This window comes from Schistocerca gregaria, unplaced genomic scaffold (genome assembly GCF_023897955.1).
Source record: "Schistocerca gregaria isolate iqSchGreg1 unplaced genomic scaffold, iqSchGreg1.2 ptg000719l, whole genome shotgun sequence".
In the NCBI taxonomy this organism is placed as follows: Eukaryota; Metazoa; Arthropoda; class Insecta; order Orthoptera; family Acrididae; genus Schistocerca; species Schistocerca gregaria.
In genome coordinates this window covers 567,254-586,561 of record NW_026062096.1, presented here as the reverse complement: position 1 = coordinate 586,561, position 19,308 = coordinate 567,254, and the positions used below count along the sequence as shown (strand labels likewise).

Below are 19,308 nucleotides of genomic sequence, written 5' to 3'. Positions count from 1 at the left end.
ACACTAGATCGCGTGTTCTACAGTGCTTCACAAAAGGGCCATCGCCTTACCTAGACTACTGATTGCCTCCACTACCACCAACCTTGCGTGCTTATTCCATTTCATACCACTTAGCAACATATGTTTACGTATTTGATCATCGTGACTGCATCAAGCAACACACCACCAGTACAGAGTTCCGCACGAGTGATGCTTTTGAAGTCCATGCCAATTTGTAGAGAGACGCTCTTCTGGCTAACAGAAATTTATTATATTCTATCTTTGAATATGCTTAACAATTCTGCTGTGACCAGATGTTAACGATGTTTGTCTGTAATTTTGCTGGATCCATTCTTTTACCCTTCTTAAGTACAAGAGTCACGAGCACTTTTTTTCCAGTTGCTTGGGACTTTTTGCTGTGTGAGAGATTAGCAATAAATACAAGCTAAGTAAGGGACCAATGCCTACAGATAAATAAAACATGTAGCAGTAAAGAGACCAATGCATGTAATTTTTTTAGTACTACCACAGAGGAACACACACTAAAGATCTTTCACAAACTCCAAAGAATTTTGGGTTGCATGCAAAGGCTGCTCGCAGCACCAAATTTAGTGTCCATTGAAGCTGAGACAGTAACTGAAATTTAGGTAGCGTAGCAAAAGCAGAAACGCTTCACCAAAGAAAAAACCAAGAGTAACATCACAATTTAATTCTCATACCATTGCAAAGATGGGCGAAATAGACATCAGTGTCAGTGGTGTCGAGAAACAGCTGAAGTCCTTAGAATTGCAAAAAGCACCAGAACCAGAAGGAATCCCTACCAGATTCTATACTGAACTCGCAGCGAGTCTGCCATTCTTTCAACGATAATTTATTGCAGATATCTCAAACAAAATACCATGCCCCATAGTGTTAAGATAGTACAGGTCGCACACATATACAGAATGGTACAAAAAGTTATCCACAAAATCACTGTCCACAACCCTTGTCATCAAATTGTTGTAGAACAGAAACATTCTGAGCTAAAATATAACAAAGTATCTCTAACAGAATGACCTCATCCTTGCCAATCAGCATGCATTTTGAAATCACTGATCATGTGAAACTTAACTCGCATTTTCCTCAGGACGTACTTAAAGCTTCTGATCAAGTCAGTCAAGCATATGCAGTATTTCTTGATCTCAAAAGCATTTGACTCAGACTCACATCTACACTTATTACTGTATGAGGTATCAAGTGAAATTAGTGAAATGGAGGCTTGCACTCAGGCAAAATGAAAGTGAGGGGTGTGAATGCAGGCAAAAGGCAAGGGGCATGATAGTAGGCAAAAACTTTTTAACTAATAAAACAAGTAACTCTTAAATTCAATCCAACCCTCCAATGCCAATAATTTTTTGAATAGCTCATATTTATGTGTAGTTTCCTTTTTGCTTTGCTGCTCATGTACGAAACATGGAACGTACAGTTGGAGCTCTATGTAGTATAAAGGCCATTATTCTGCAGGAATGAAGCCAATATACACTCATGTTCAGAAAAAACAGAACACCTTGAATGACTAGAGATAGGATGTTCATATTCACAGGATTTGTACGTTAGTATGTTCTGCACAAATCATTAGCATTTCAGTTACCTCGATTCAGTATATGTTCTGTTGCCTAGTAGGTACATGGTCTGCCATGGGTCCTAACAACTTGGTTCAAATGGCTCTGAGCACTGTGCAACTTAATGTCTGAGGTCATCAGTCGCCTAGAACTTAGAAATAATTAAACCTAACTAACCTATGGATATCACACACATCCATGCCCGAGGCAGAATTCGAACCTGCGACCATAGCGGTCACTCGGTTCCAGACTGCGAGTGCCAAGAACTGCTTGGCCACTCCGGCCGACTCTAATAACTTGTTCCATGTGTGATGGCATCAACACGTATAAGACACGAATGGTGTTCTTGGTATAGCCATTCATGCTCCATTCACCCGGTTTCAAAGTTCATCTGTGGTGGTTGGCACTGGGTCGTAGCAGTGCACCCTTTGTTTCATCAAATCCCGCACATTTTCGATTGGTGAAAATGTCTGGTAATATGGTGTGCCAGGGCAAAAGGCTAACATTCTGAGACATCAAGAAGCCATGTGTTTGTGGAACCACATGTGGTCATGAATTGTCCTTGGTGAAAAATGACATCTGGTGTGTTGTGCAAGAAGACTAAGGCTATGGGTCGTATGGCGAATTCACGTAGGACACACTGGTCACAGTGCCCTGGAAAAACACCAACTGTGATGTGTGTTTGTACCAAACAGCACCCCACACCATAAGGCGTTGAGTTAGCACTTTATGTCTTTTGCGAATGCATTCACTGTGATCCCGCTCCCCATCTGTAGTGAACTAAAATGCGAGTAGCATTTTCAAACAAACAGAACTTGGAGTCGTCCAAACACACTATCCGATGCCATTCCTGTCCCCAGTGACATTGATCCTTACACCATTGCCATCTAGCATGTTTCTGCAACGTACGTCAAAGATAGCAAGAGAAATGGATGATACGAATGTAATGTATCCCGTAATAAACAGTGACGGACTGCCGCACCAGATAGTGCAAGATGTATTGAACTGTTTGCCAGAGCCAAGGAGAATGCAGATCTGCCCTGCAATGCCATTCAGATGAGTTGTCCATCTTCCCTGGGGTTGATCTGAGTGGTGCGACACGACCCATCTCATCATGTTCCACCGTCTTCCGTGAACCATTCTATTCTACGCGCTGCTGCGCGCAGCGCACGCACACACACACGCACACACCACATTGCAATACTGAAACACTATCTCACACAAGCAGCAATTTCCTGGATAGCTGCATCACATTCTCTCATGCTAACAATGCGTCCTCTTTCATATTCACTTATTTGATGGTATGGTTTGTGCATACATCTACAAGGTATCCTGTATGTCTGCTCTTGCTACACTAATCCATTACCTTCAGTTTATAGCAACAACGAGAGCCAGAGGCACATTTTAGCATTAGGTGGTGTTACACTACAATATCGATGTTGACCTGGAACCCTCAGGCCCGACATGGTGCAATATGCTAACCATTTCTGCAGAACATACTTATGTACACGCTCTGTGAATATGGACATCCTATCTCTAATCATTCAAGGTGTTCTGTTTTTTTTATGTTAATGTATCAAGACTGAGTACTACAGACTTCTGTATGGTAAGTTATTATGCAGGTGATTTAATCAAAATGACTGGCTGATGTTCTTTATCAGTGTGCACAGTCACTGGAGTTATACGGAAGTTTGTTAGTGTCTCTCTCTCTCTCTCTCTCTCTCTCTCTCTCTCTCTCTCTCTCTCTCTCACACACACACACACACACACACACACACACACACACACACACACACACACACACACACACACACACACACACTTACAATGAGCTCAACCACAGAACACATTTGAAAGGCCCGTCAGTACCATTTTTGTTTTATTTCACATAGATAGACAGCATTCATTATTTCACTTCTGGATAGCAATTCTGAGCAAAATTCCTCTTCTGTGCAGAACACAGCACAAATCGTTTTCTAAACACGGTTAATCTGATTCTCATCCACCTGGCAGCCTTCTGTGTATGTGCAAACCACTTTGCCACCCTTGTCCACGAGCACAAGCCTAGGCAGTATGGTTACATATTCTACAGCCCTGCTGCCTGACTGCCTGTGGGTGGCCACTATAGCTAAAACAACCTGCCCTATGTATTATCACAGATGTAACCTTAAAGCTATGTTTTTAGGGTGCTACTGGCAATATCACGTGTAATCAGGACATGCAAGCTATTGCATAGAATATTCTCAACCCAAACACACACACACACACACACACACACACACACACACACCACACACACACACACACACACACACACACACACACTCTTTTGCCAATGTGAGAACTTACAGATAATTTGACTACAATATATGGAGCAAGCATAGTACTGAACTTAGAGCTTACTTATTTCTCTAAGACAAGAATTTTTTTTTACCGAAGGTAACAATGAAGCCAAATAGAGAAATAAAATCGTTTACTCACTGCGGAGAGCGCCTTTCCCAAAGGCCGGAAACACAAATGCCTTTGAGTTGTGCAGTGAGGTCACTGAAAACATAAAAACACACAGTTTGAGTACAAAAATCCCATGCAGGTAGACACGAAACAAACAATAATATTCAGGCTTAATCAGAAATAATGGATAACATTGACTTATCAAATTTTGGAATGAGAGGTAGGAAGAATGTGGGTATGGGGGGCAGAATGAATGAGTGTGATGAGAATCGGGAGAGGGGGGGGGGGGGGGGAGAGGACAGACAGTGAATTACGACAATGTAGGGATTGTGTGGGGAGGCAACAGTGAACAACCGTGATAAAGGGAGGAGGGGGCAACAGTGAATGACTGCGACAGGTGGGAGAGGGGGGGGGGGGCTGTGAAAGGACTGCGACAGGTGGGGAGAGGGAGAGGGGGGGCTGTGAAAGACTGCGACAGGTGGGGAGAGGGAGAGGGGGGGGCTGTGAAAGACTGCGACAGGTGGGGAGAGAGGCAGGGAGTTGGCATTGAATGACTGCTCCAGTGGGGGGGGGGGGGGGGCAGGGAGGGGGCAACGAATGACTGCTACAGGCAGAGGAGGGATGGACCAGTGAATGACTGCTACAGGCAGAGGAGGGAGGGACCAGTGAATGACTGCTACAGGCAGAGGAGGGAGGGACCAGTGAATGACTGCTACAGGCAGAGGAGGGGAGGGACCAGTGAATGACTGCTACAGGCAGAGGAGGAGGGACCAGTGAATGACTGCTACAGGCAGAGGAGGGGAGGGACCAGTGAATGACTGCTACAGGCAGAGGAGGGAGGGACCAGTGAATGACTGCTACAGGCAGAGGAGGGAGGGACCAGTGAATGACTGCTACAGGCAGAGGAGGGAGGGACCAGTGAATGACTGCTACAGGCAGAGGAGGGAGGGACCAGTGAATGACTGCTACAGGCAGAGGAGGGAGGGACCAGTGAATGACTGCTACAGGCAGAGGAGGGAGGGACCAGTGAATGACTGCTACAGGCAGAGGAGGGAGGGACCAGTGAAATGACTGCTACAGGCAGAGGAGGGAGGGACCAGTGAATGACTGCTACAGGCAGAGGAGGGGAGGGACCAGTGAATGACTGCTACAGGCAGAGGAGGGAGGGACCAGTGAATGACTGCTACAGGCAGAGGAGGGAGGGACCAGTGAATGACTGCTACAGGCAGAGGAGGGAGGGACCAGTGAATGACTGCTACAGGCAGAGGAGGGAGGGACCAGTGAATGACTGCTACAGGCAGAGGAGGGAGGGACCAGTGAATGACTGCTACAGGCAGAGGAGGGAGGGACCAGTGAATGACTGCTACAGGCAGAGGAGGGAGGGACCAGTGAATGACTGCTACAGGCAGAGGAGGGAGGGACCAGTGAATGACTGCTACAGGCAGAGGAGGGAGGGACCAGTGAATGACTGCTACAGGCAGAGGAGGGAGGGACCAGTGAATGACTGCTACAGGCAGAGGAGGGAGGGACCAGTGAATGACTGCTACAGGCAGAGGAGGGAGGGACCACTGAATGACTGCTACAGGCAGAGGAGGGAGGAACCAGTGAATGATTGCTACAGGGGGCGGAGGGGGGAAGTGAACAACAACCGGGGGGGGGGGGGGGGGGGGGGGGGCAGTGAATGATGACAGAGTGGAAGTGTGTGAGGCAGAGGGGGGCAGTAGGAGAGATGAATGCGGAAGGAAAAAAAGAGACAAAGGACAGAGCACAATTCAGTGACACAATAGATTATGTAGTGCTTATTTCGGTAAAGTAACAAAAAAGAAAGACTATGACTATGGAAAGAAATGTTACTTTAAAACTATTAGCATTTGTTACATGTCTTCTGACTAAGAATGTGCTAGGTATGAATATCTAAATTTCCTCACTTTAATCCGTCAGTGAACTGCAGGTGCCTATAGATCCAAGAAATGTTTGGTGGTGCGACCGGCGCGCGCGCACACACACACACACACACACACACACACACACACACACACACACACACACACACACACACACCTGATATTTATTCCAAACCCCTGTGTAATCCTAAGAAGGTAGAGGCACGGGCATATTCAGTAATGAGCAGGAAAGGGAACTTACTGCCCCACATCTGTTCGAAATAAAGAACTTTGCAAATCAAATTCACATCCTGCCCTGCCAGACAGAAGGATCCGTTCAGTATCAGTATGGAGGAAACAACAGATTACAGATATTGAGTAGTAGGAAATATACCAAGAGTCAAATTCTCAAAACTATTTCTGACCCCCCCCCCCCCCAGGTCTAGGCCTGAACACACACACACACACACACACACACACACACACACACACACACACACACACGTATGTCTTTTCGAAGCACTAGTCTGCTGCTAATCCTTGTGTGAGAACAGCATTACAGAACTCTTCACCTCTCCTCTTTCTTCCATTGGAAGATCTCTTGATAGTAACAGTTCAAAAGCTACAGAAAGCCTGAAACAGGGGTCCAAACTCTTAGGTACAAAGCTGGTATGTTCACATCTAAACACATGCCTAAATACGTCTAGATTTCTTGATCCAAAGTCACACATTGTAAAACTTTCGTGACTATTATTAGCGCAGCACAAGCCCACTATCAAACAACAAGAAACAGACATGCAAGTACAAGGGCATGCTGAAAAGTGATGCCTCTGAATTTTTTATGTGAAAACTCTTAAAATATTTTAAATAAAGCAAATGTCATGTCACGAACATTCTACACCTTTATTCTTCACTTCTACATATTTACAGCCTTTTGCCACAAGAGGGCTCCTAATTGTAGCATGTAACATGACAGTGTGTCTCAATTGTCAGTGCAGCTTGCCCTTTTATCCTGCTGCAAACTACAGATGAAGGGCAACTGGCAAATTCCACATTTTTAGATTCCCAGAAAGCATCTGACAGGGTGCCCCATTGCAGGCTGTTAATGAAGGTCCGAGCATATGGAATAGGTTCACAGATATGCGAGTTGCTCGAAGACTTCATAAGTAATAGAAACCAGTATATTCACCTCCATGGCGAATGTTCATCAGAGACAAGGGTATCGTAATGAGTGCACGAGGGAAGTGTGAGAGGACGGGTGTTGTTCTCTATATACATAAATGATTCGACAGCCAGGGTGAGCAGCTATCTGCAGTTGTTTGATGATGCTGCTGTGATGTACAGTAAAGTGTCGAAGTTGATCGACTCTAGGAAGATAAAAGACGACTTAGACAAAATTTCCAGTTGGCATGATGAATGGCGGCTAACCCTAAATGTGGAAAAACTTAAGTTAATGCAGATGAGTTGAAAGAACAAGCCTGTAGTGTTAGGTTACAGTATTACTAGTGTCCTGCTTGACACAGTAAAATCATTTAAATATCTGGGCGTAACATTACAAAGCGATACAAGATGGAATGAGCAGGGTGAGAACTGTGGAAGGGAACATGAATGGTTGGCTTCAGTTTATAAGGAGAATTTTTAGGAAAGAGTGGTTCACCTGTAAAGGCGACCACATATATAATATGGTGCAACCTATTCTTGAGTACTGTCAAGTGTTTGAGATTTGTACCAGTTCGGATTGAAGGAAGACGTCGTTGAAGCAATTCAGAGGTGGGCTGCTAGATTTGTTACTGGTAGGTTTGAACAACACTTAAATGTTATGCAGTTGCTTTGGGAATTCAAATGGTGGTCCCTAGAGGGAAGGTTATGTTATTTTCAAGAAACACTATTGAGAAAATTAAGGGAACTGGCATTTGTAGCTGATTGCTTAATGATTCTACTGCCTCCAACATACACAGCGCATAAGGACCACAAAGATAAGATTCGAGAAATTATGGCTCATATGGATGTATATAGACACCTGCTTTTCCGTCTATTTGCGAGTGGAACAGGAAAAGAAATGAGTAGTAGTGGTACAGGGTGCCCTCCACCATGCACTGTATGGCAGCTTGCGGAGTATTGATGTAGACGCAGAAAGGTAGGAACAGCATGCTGTAATCACATTTTGAATTCATCCACACATGGAGCACAGCTCCATCAGCATGATAATGCCAGACCACGCAAGAGTACTGAGACATCTGCAACAATCTGATGCTTTGGGTTCACTGTTGTCAATCATCCCCCCTAAGGCCAGTATTACACTATCAAAAATCTTTGCCAAAGATATTTGATGGTGTAATAGGAACTTTGTCAAATGTCCAATATTTGATCAAATCTAGGGCCTCGCCGTAGATTTGATCAAAGAAATCGCTTGTCTTCTGTTCACTGCAATGTGACATGTTACCACATGGAGCGCTAGTATCGCTGCAGCATTCTGTCGTCTGAAGTGTTTTTATAAACATTGCCAGTAAATACAATTGGTGTGTGCTGACAGCTACAAAATTAAGAGAGATGTATGAAGCTGATGAGGCGTTTTACAACACGAGGCACCCTGAATACAAAAATAGATTAAGAAGATTGGAGACCTGACCTGACCTAACCTAACCTCTAAAACCTAACCTAACCTCTAAAACCTAACCTCTAAAACCTAACCTCTAAAACCTAACCTCTAAAACCTAACCTCTAAAACCTAACCTCTAAAACCTAACCTCTAAAACCTAACCTCTAAAACCTAACCTCTAAAACCTAACCTCTAAAACCTAACCTCTAAAACCTAACCTCTAAGCTAACCCAACCCAACCCTCTCCTGTAGCAAGGAATCTGAGTGTTACAGTGAGCCTGTCTTCTGAAGATGTAGCAGTTCTTAAGTGAATATTGTGCTTTGTGATATGAGGATACACTTCACTGAGCACATACAGAAATGTATGCTCATCCATTCTTAAGTAATTGATGTACGACTTTGCATCTTCCACTGTAAGCTCACGTAACAAGTTTTGTTGAATGCTTTTATCATGTCATCGTAAAACCCACGGCTTCACCCAGATTAGATTAGCTTTTCGTTCCATAGATCCGTGCTGAGGAGATCCTCGTAGATGTGGAACATGTCAATTTTTTTAAAATCTGAAATAAGGATACTAATAGTATATACAAATACAATACATATGATGTTTCTATTAAAAATTTCATCAATGGAGTAGAAGGAGTTGGCCACTAGTAAGTCTTTCAGGCTCCTTTTAAACTGATCTTTATTTGTAAGTAAACTTTTTGTGTTTGCTGGCAAATTATTGAAGATAAGTGTTCCTGAGTAGTGGACCCCTTTTTGAAGTAAAGTAAGTGCTTTTAAGTCCTTGTGCAGATAAGTTTCGTTCCTGGTATTGTATGTATGAACTGAGCTGTTTGTTGGAAAAAGAGCTATATTATTTAAGCCAAATTTCATTAAGGAGTAAATATACTGAGAGGTAGCAGTTAGTATACCCAGTTCTTTGAAGAGATTTCTGCAGGACTTCCGTGAATTTACTCCACAAATAATACGTATTACACCCTTTTGGACTCTGAAAACTCTTGTTTGACTTGGAAGATTTACCCCAAAATATTGTACTATATGACATTATGGAATGAAAGTAGGCAAAGTATGCAAGCTTTTTCATTTTTATGTTGCCTATATCTGCTAACACTCTAATTGGAAATACAGATTTGTTAAGGCGTTTCTGCAGTTCTGTGGTGTGCTCCTCCAACTGAATTTATTATCAAGTTGCAATCCCAGGAATTTAAGAGTGTTAACCTCGTATGTATGGTTCCTTTTCCCCCCCCCACTTCTTTTCTGCATGTGCACACAATGCAATTGCAGTATGTGCAACTGCTGCGGTTAATAACAAGTTTTTGTCAGCCATCTTTAACTTTGACGAAAAATTTGAGGACAGAGTAATACCCCTTCTAGCTCTATGTCAAAGATCTTTGTAAAATATATTTGACAGAATATTTGATCACATCTTTGATAAAATCTTTGACAAGAAAGTTTGCTAGTGTAATACCGGCCAAAAGTCCCAACTTGGCCACAATCAATTTTCATCATCTGTTTCCAAAATCTGAATTACAAATTTGAAGACTTCACTTCAACAGTAATGAAGTAGTGCAAGCAAAGTTGAGGTTATGGCTCTGTCAACAAAGTCAAGAATTCTACAGTGAGGGTATTAAACTGCTCTATCACTGGGAGAAATGTGCTCTTTACCAGGGTGACTTTGTTGAAAAGTAAATTTATTGACATGAAGAATAATGATGTAGACTGTTAATAATATTTGTTTATTTAAAATCTTTATGAGTTTTCACACAAACAATTCAGAAGTATTATTTTTCAGCATGCTCTTTTAAAACCTGTGCCCTCGCTTCCTTGAATTTCGTATCGAGAACGATTTTTCTGCAAGACAGCACTACGTCTAACACTGTTCAACCAGTGAAGTGGTTGCTGCAGGGGCATTTTGGAAATGTTAGCATTATCAGGCCTCATTTCCCTAAAGTCTGGCCATCCAAGTCACCTGATCTTAATCCGAGTTACTTCCGGCTGTGGGGCTTTCTGAAAGACCTGTTCACTCCTCCAATTACGAACATAGCTGAACTTTAACCACAGACTGCACAATGCATTCTGGACATGACCCGCGAGATCACTCATCTGTTGCGGAACATGTAGTTCCTTGATTTCAACTTGTCGGAGAAAACAGTGGATAGTGTATTGAACGGGTCTTGCACCAGTCTCACAACAAGAGGAAACTGATGACATTTTGCTTTTTATGTGGTATTTGGCCTCACAACAATTAAAAACAGATTTTTCCCATCCAATGTGGTATGACCTTGCTGTGATGGATGGGCTTTACCTAACCAACAGAGCCACAGCTTTTGACTGCCAAATATGTGTAGTCATGCACTGAACAGTAAGGATGATGTAATGTGCAACTTTAACAATACCCAGCCTACTTGATTCATGTGTCATTTGTAGTCAGCCTCATTTATGTTAAGATGCTTACAGTGCCATTTATTGGTAAATTTTCATTAAACATCTTTTGTTCTCTGTGTCAATAATATGCTGTTCAAATCTGATGACATTCTGAGCAGTGGTCCTCCTCCTACAGTATTCTGAAACTAACTTTAATTATTGACACCCTCTATTTAGGAGAGGTGCCCAAGGTTTCCAATTTTTGTTGTTGACTAACAATCTTCTTATTCTACACTCCTGGAAATGGAAAAAAGAACACATTGACACTGGTGTGTCAGACCCACCATACTTGCTCCGGACACTGCGAGAGGGCTGTACAAGCAATGATCACACGCACGGCACAGCGGACACACCAGGAACCGCGCTGTTGGCCGTCGAATGGCGCTAGCTGCGCAGCATTTGTGCACTGCCGCCGTCAGTGTCAGCCAGTTTGCCGTGGCATACGGAGCTCCATCGCAGTCTTTAACACTGGTAGCATGCCGCGACAGCGTGGACGTGAACCGTATGTGCAGTTGACGGACTTTGAGCGAGGGCGTATAGAGGGCATGCGGGAGGCCGGGTGGACGTACCGCCGAATTGCTCAACACGTGGAGCGTGAGGTCTCCACAGTACATCGACGTTGTCGCCAGTGGTCGGCAGAAGGTGCACGTGCCCGTCGACCTGGGACCGGACCACAGCGACGCACGGATGCACGCCAAGACCGTAGGATCCTACACAGTGCCGTAGGGGACCGCACCACCACTTCCCAGCAAAGTAGGGACACTGTTGCTCCTGGGGTATCAGCGAGGACCATTCGCAACAGTCTCCAATGAAGCTGGGCTACGGTCCCGCACACCGTTAGGCCGTCTTCCGCTCACGCCCCAACATTGTGCAGCCCGCCTCCAGTGGTGTCGCGACAGGCGTGAATGGAAGGACGAATGGAGACGTGTCGTCTTCAGCGATGAGAGTCGCTTCTGCCTTGGTTCCAATGATGGTCGTATTCGTGTTTGGCGCCGTGCAGGTGAGCACCAAAATCAGGACTGCATACGACCGAGGCACACAGGGCCAACACCCGGCATCATGGTGTGGGGAGTGATCTCCTACACTGGCTGTACACCTCTGCTGATCGTCGAGGGGACACTGAACAGTGCACAGTACATCCAAACCGTCATCGAACCCATCATTCTACCATTCGTAGACCGGCAAGGGAACTTGCTGTTCCAACAGGACAATGCACGTCCGCATGTATCCCGTGCCACCCAACGTGCTCTAGAAGGTGTAAGTCAACTACCCTGGCCAGCAAGATCTCCGGATCTGTCCCCCATTGAGCATGTTTGGGACTGAATGAAGCGTCGTCTCACGTGGTCTGCACGTCCAGCACGAACGCTGGTCCAACTGAGGCGCCAGGTGTAAATGGCATGGCAAGCCGTTCCACAGGACTACATCCAGCATCTCTACGATCGTCTCCATGGGAGAATAGCAGCCTGCATTGCTGCGAAAGGTGGATATACACTGTACTAGTGCCGACATTGTGCATGCTCTGTTGCTTGTGTCTATGTGCCTGTGGTTCTGTCAGTGTGATCATGTGATGTATCTGACCCCAGGAATGTGTCAATAAAGTTTCCCCTTCCTGGGACAATGAATTCACGGTGTTCTTATTTCAATTTCCAGGAGTGTATATTTACCCAGAACTCTAGCAGTTTCATTTATACACCATCATTGCTTTTACATATGGTCTAAAAGTAAGACAGTTTTGTACTCTTTGTCCAGCACGAGGACAGCAGTAACAGCAGTACCCAGTTCAGGGAGAAAGGGAACGAACAACATGCCTTCCTGGACATGAGAGTAACAAATATTAATATGATGCTAGAGCATACACTTTATAAAAAACCATACACAAGAATTGAAATCCTCAACAATAACAGAAAGGAAGTACAATTTAAAAAGAACTTCATGAATGAGAAATAGCTATGATTCTCAGCTCCATTTGACATCCAATGCAGGATTAAGGCCTTATCGAGACCCTTCCATGCCTGGTTTAGGCCTAAAATAGAAAATCAACCATGGACTTTGTATAATATCTTTACAGATCTACAATGAGGCCCACTGAAGTAACATAGGTAACAAAATGTTTAGGTCAAGCGTAGAAAAAAGGAACATATTGTATTTCGCAGAAACTTGATTACAAAAATCCCAAATTTAAAACACACACACACGCACACACACACACACACACACACACACACACACACACACACACACACACACACACACACACACACACACGAGCTTCAAAACACAGCAAGTTTATTCACCAATTTGAACACCACGCCAGAAAGTCTTCAACATTTTAATGAATTAAACTTTCAAACAAAGAGGTATCCAGTAATAATATTTAACCCCACACACCAATATTAAACTGATGATATCTTAGAGGAGGTATCAACCAGTTAGATGGTCACTTACTATGTACAGTTCCAAATATGCTTCAGTAAAAAATGAAGGAGTCAAACTTTGATTAAGAGTCTATCTTGCACCTAACTGAAATTCTATTTTTAGAATTCTGACAGGTCCACCCACAACGTGTCATTAGTTTTTGATATTTCACCAGAGTGTTGCCATCTTCACGTGGTTACCGATGACTGCTGATCTGCTTGGATCAGCATCCTTTATACACTGGCTGTCTCCCCCCCCCCCCCCCACCCCCACCCCTCCCCCTCTCCTCAGACATTACTCCACTCCTGTTGCTGTCTGTAAACCCACTGCTGTCTGTACACCTCACTGCAGCAGTTGACAGAGCTGGCAATGTCCAGCTATGAGCAGTAGCCCTTATTGCATGGGGACACACTGCTTTACTGCTTTTCTTCAGCTCATTGTGAGCTTCCACACCTGACTCAGTTACAGGCCACTATCTTTGTTAATTAGACTATCTTTGAGACTAATTTCAATGGCCTCTAATCATGCACTCCCAAGAGGAGGCATATTTCCTAAGTATCTTGATTTTGTTGTAACCTAGAGTATGGTCAGTTTTTATACTACAGTTGGCCACAGTCAATTCAGCAGTCTGCCGTAATTCAGTGTTGTGTTTGTTTATGTTCACAGCACGTCTCGTCTACTGTGCATACAGTTTCTCCATGTACGTGTTGCTGCATTGGCCGGAAATTTGGCAGACACTGTCTTGTGAAGGCCTAGTCCGTCCTTTGTTACACCTAGTAGTGCATATGGCTTAGGGAGTAGGCAGAATACGCATTTGAAATTGTGTTGCTCCAAGATTCTGCTGGTTTGTCTGAGGGTATTGCTGAAAAACAGGATGCACACTAATGATTTGTGCTCCTATTTTCCTTGTGGTGTTGTCTATTTTCAACCTGTCTTAAAAGCACGGCTCATCTGCTTGTTGCCAATATCTATTCCTATGGAATATTGGACCCAAGTGCTTCGGTTCAGTTGGAAAGTTGTCTTTCTTACAGTTGGAGTGTGCCCTGTGAGCAAGAACTCATAAAATACCTTCCTGCTGGGAGCTGTTACTACTGGAGGCATTTCACCAGGATATCAAGAAATGGGAGGATGCCATCATGTTCCACCGCCATGGTAAACTCTGTATTGCAGTGAAATGAGTTGAGGTGATAAAGAAATTCACCTAAGTTGTCCCATCCACAGAGCCAAGTGACAAATGTGTCACCCACTTAAACACAGAAAAAGATTGGTTTTTGTTGTGCTTGCCCTAGTGTCTTCCCCTCAAAATCTTACATGAACAAATTCACTTCAACCAGTGACAGAGGACACCCTGTGGTAACACCATCCATCTGTTAATAATTATTTCCATCTAACAGGGGCTATTTTGAAGTGAGCACAAATTCTGAGTGTCTCATCAAGAAGATCACCAATTATTATCATTTTCCTGGATTCATTTAGTGGTACCTTGGCAGAGAGGCACACCATCTCAAAACTCACTAGAAGATCTGTATTACTGCGGCAAAGTTTTGGTACACGTACAATTTTAACTGAATTATGGATGTCATGTTGGAATTTCCCCACAGATTTGTGTGTCAAGTCGTAGTTTGCTCCTCCTATCTAACTGGACCACAATGGGATGCCCTCTTTGTGGACTTGTATCAGCATATATAATTATGGTAGCACAGTAACTCTTGGTTCGAGGTACGTGGTTTTTCTCTGGAGGTGATTTGTCTGATTTCATATTTTCTTGAATGATGCACCATTGAGAAGCCCATATATTTTCTGTTTATATTCTGAGTGCAATTGCAACACCGCAGCATGCTGTTCGTCAGCAGGCAGAATGACCAAATCTGTACAGTCAGATAACTTGCAGATGGCCACTCTTTGTTGTTGTTGTTGTCTTCAGTCCTGAGACTGGTTTGATGCAGCTCTCCATGCTACTCTATCCTGTGCAAGCTGCTTCATCTCCCAGTACCTACTGCAACCTACATCCTTCTGAATCTGCTTAGTGTACTCATCTCTCGGTCTCCCTCTACGATTTTTACCCTCCACGCTGCCCTCCAATGCTAAATTTGTGATCCCTTGATGCCTCAAAACATGTCCTACCAACCGATCCCTTCTTCTAGTCAAGTTGTGCCACAAACTTCTCTTCTCCCCAATCCTATTCAATACCTCCTCATTAGTTACGTGATCTATCCACCTTATCTTCAGTATTCTTCTGTAGCACCACATTTCGAAAGCTTCTATTCTCTTCTTGTCCAAACTAGTTATCGTCCATGTTTCACTTCCATACATGGCTACACTCCAAACAAATACTTTCAGAAACGACTTCCTGATACATAAATCTATATTCGATGTTAACAAATTTCTCTTCTTCAGAAACGCTTTCCTTGCCATTGCCAGTCTACATTTTATATCCTCTCTACTTCGACCATCATCAGTTATTTTACTTCCTAAATAGCAAAACTCCTTTACTACTTTAAGTGTCTCATTTCCTAATCTAATTCCCTTAGCATCACCCGATTTAATTTGACTACATTCCATTATCCTCGTTTTGCTTTTGTTAATGTTCATCTTATATCCTCCTTTCAAGACACTGTCCATTCCGTTCAACTGCTCTTCCAAGTCCTTTGCCGTCTCTGACAGAATTACAATGTCATCGGCGAACCTCAAAGTTTTTACTTCGTCTCCATGAATTTTAATACCTACTCCGAATTTTTCTTTTGTTTCCTTTACTGCTTGCTCAATATACAGATTGAATAGCATCGGGGAGAGGCTACAACCCTGTCTCACTCCTTTCCCAACCACTGCTTCCCTTTCATGCCCCTCGACTCTTTACACCTTTGAATTGTCACTCTTTGGTGGCGTGGTCCTAGTGCATGCACAGCACCTTTTACGGTGTAATTATTTGGACTGGCTGACACAGCATATATGGCTTAATTCCACACTGCTCATGATGTCCCCAATCAGTAGAGATGTAGGAGTCATGCCAAGTTTAGTCCTTAACTAGCCCTTTAGAAGATTCGACACATTTACAAAACATCACCGTTGGGAATTCAACAATGTTCAGTTCACTGGTGAAACTTATGGAAGGAAAACACTAAAAAGCTGAAGCAATAACGTGTACAAGAGCTGTCCTCTGAGTATTAGTGTGATACAATACTAAAAATGCTTGGGTGGAACGAATTCACACATATCTCCCACACGCACTCTCTTCGCAGTCTAAACCAAGAAGTCATTTCTCAAAGTATGAATCTAAAATAACATTGTGCCGTGAGAGAAAACTGTCATGCAATATGAAGTTCTTAAGACCCACACTGAATGTGAAGATGCTCACCAATCAAATATTCCAAAGCTAAAGGGGGGGGGGGGGGCGGGGTTCTCTCAAAATGAGGGCACATGTCAAGTTTAAAATAATCTCTGTAAATATTGTAAGTTTATGGAGGAGTAATTTGAACTACAAGAGCAACAGTAACTTCTTCCAGAATTAAAATATTTTACAAACTGAATTTCATGCGTAACGTTACTAAATCAAAGTTCCTGAAGTCCTGCTCCAAGTGGTTATTTTTCAGGAATATTTGGTGTATTCTCTTGGATGATACCAACTGTAGAAACATTCGAAACACAGATATTCCAAATGCAACAAGTTTCTCCATATGAATCTCACTCAGGAAAGATACACGTTAACATTGGTGAACAATTCATGCATTGGCAATAATTTCATGGCAAACCATGCACAACGGATCAGTTTTCTGTATACTAGCACTTTCTGTTGATTATGAATTAAAATACACTATAGGAGCTTCACTTTAAAAAAAATTTAAAATAATTTTCTAGCTTTTTTAAAATTCCTTCACCTGCACAGAATTAGTAGATGAAAATGAACAATGTTACATCAATATACAATGGCAAACAGTCATGTAGTAATCACCTGCAGGAATGGGTACAGAAATGAAATACAAAAATAAAAGTAATAATTGTGTTTCGAACATGGGGTACAAAATTAAAAAGCTGCATTGCTAACCACTGACACGTTTTTGTATGAGGATTGTGCACAGTAAAAAGCACAGAGTTACCTGGAGAATATCTTGAAAACTTTGACCATTATTTTTTCAGAAACAGTCGAGTAGCTACAGATAAGCTGACACACATGTTCATTAATTTTGTTCCCTCTTCCACCATGTGAAGTTTCTGGGAAATCGTGTTATGGCACTTGGTGTGTTCTCCTTGTCAGTCAAACAGATCAACATTTATCATCTGCTTTTAAGGTTTTTTTTAACCTCTTCGTCCACATTCATTTCCCACACTTCTATGTGTAACTCTAACAATCTTGCCCAAGTTCACCTGGTGCACAGGATTTAAATACTCGTATATAATGTGTCTAGTATGATGTGATCCATTTGGGTAACATAATGTCATATAACATGCAGATACACAGGAAAGGACACTTGTCTTTGAGATTCTGTAAATAGGCAGGAGAGCATTCAGGGAGCGAAACGTGACTTACAACACATACATAATCCAGACTGCACTTATAGTAGTTTAAGATGATGAAATCAAATCAGCAGGTGAGAAAAAAGGGCTAGGCTGATAGGACATACCCTGAGCCATCAAAAAACAGTTAATTTGGTAAAGAAGGGAAGTGTCGCAGCTAAAAGTTACACAAGAAGACTAAAAATTCAATACAGTAAGCAGGCTTAAATAGCTGCAGGGTGCAGTTTTTACTCAGAGAGTACGACAGATTAAGGTGGAGAGCTGCATCAAATCAGTTTCCAGACTGAATACTACTATCAATTGCTTGTCAAAGCCTGAGAAGCATCACCAAATTTGTTTCCTACATATTTGCTATACTGGTGCAAGAAAATGCCATAGTTCTACTTTTAAACAACAAACTTAATGCCTTTATTTTGTGACGATTGCGAAACGTGATTACAAATATATCTGAAAGTTAAAAGATATTTGAGATGAAAAAGTGAGGCACCTCACTTCACACAGTTTGAAAAAAAAACCAACATTGTCGAATTAGCAGTGCATAACTGACAACATTTTATAAACTATTATTGCTAGACATAAAATTATGAATAAATTAATCAAGGATTCTTTAACATGGCTAGATTGTTAGGATGCAATCATGAGAGATTAACACATACCAATAGCTTAATACCGCACAAATCTAATGAAAAAGTGAGGTTATATTTCTATGTGGTCAGTCACAATCTATCATTTCCATATAATTGTTTTTCTACCCAGGACTTTACAATGTTAGATTGCATTCATTTATACATAAAAGGAGTTTTAATTTTTTTACACCATTCTGTATTGCCAAAAATTTTCAAGTGATGATACTTTTGTATACAGGATTTGTACTGACTGCAAATAATCTTAGTGCAAACCTCACATCATAATTAAATCATTTGAATATATTGAGCAGAGACTGGTTCTATGGTGCTTTACATTGTTGCACACACAATTGTAACAGTTTCAAGAGAAGACTCTACATTCAATGTAATATAGTGTGTAGATACTGTTCTTTTATGGAATCGACAATCCAATTAAACAATAAGCAACAAGAATTCTTCTGTTGTCCAGTAACACAGGAGCCACATGGAACGCTTTTTGGGAAATTAAAAATACAGTTTCAACAATACTCAACAATTTCACTCCTCTGCATGAATTATACTCATATGTAACATGTCAAAGTTTGTAGAAATTTCCTAAGTAACATATTCTATCTACTCAGATAATCATATTCAAGCTTAGATTATATTGTAGACATGCAGAATTTCATTTAACACTGAATTTAGACTTAAGGAAGACGCACTTCCCTGTAGAGTTACTGTTTCATAGGAGGGTTAGTGGGAGATGTCTGCCTGTTTTGAACTTATAGGCCCTTCTCCTTAACGACGTGATGTCATGAAGTTGTCCAATTCCTAAA

The 19,308-nt window shown here is 42.4% G+C and overlaps 1 protein-coding gene across 5 annotated transcripts in view; it reads right to left on the bottom strand.

Annotated features, from left to right (window-relative positions):
- Window positions 1-4,040: 4,040 nt before the first annotated feature.
- Window positions 4,041-19,308, bottom strand: part of LOC126320376 (mucin-5AC-like) — a 168,066-nt gene continuing 152,798 nt past the window's right edge. For all 5 annotated transcript variants that reach the window (XM_049993822.1, XM_049993823.1, XM_049993821.1 and 2 more), the window contains one exon: window positions 4,041-4,124. In XM_049993822.1, the coding sequence (XP_049849779.1) occupies window positions 4,122-4,124 (3 nt within the window). In that variant the 3' untranslated portion in view covers window positions 4,041-4,121. The remainder of the gene's footprint in view (window positions 4,125-19,308) is intronic.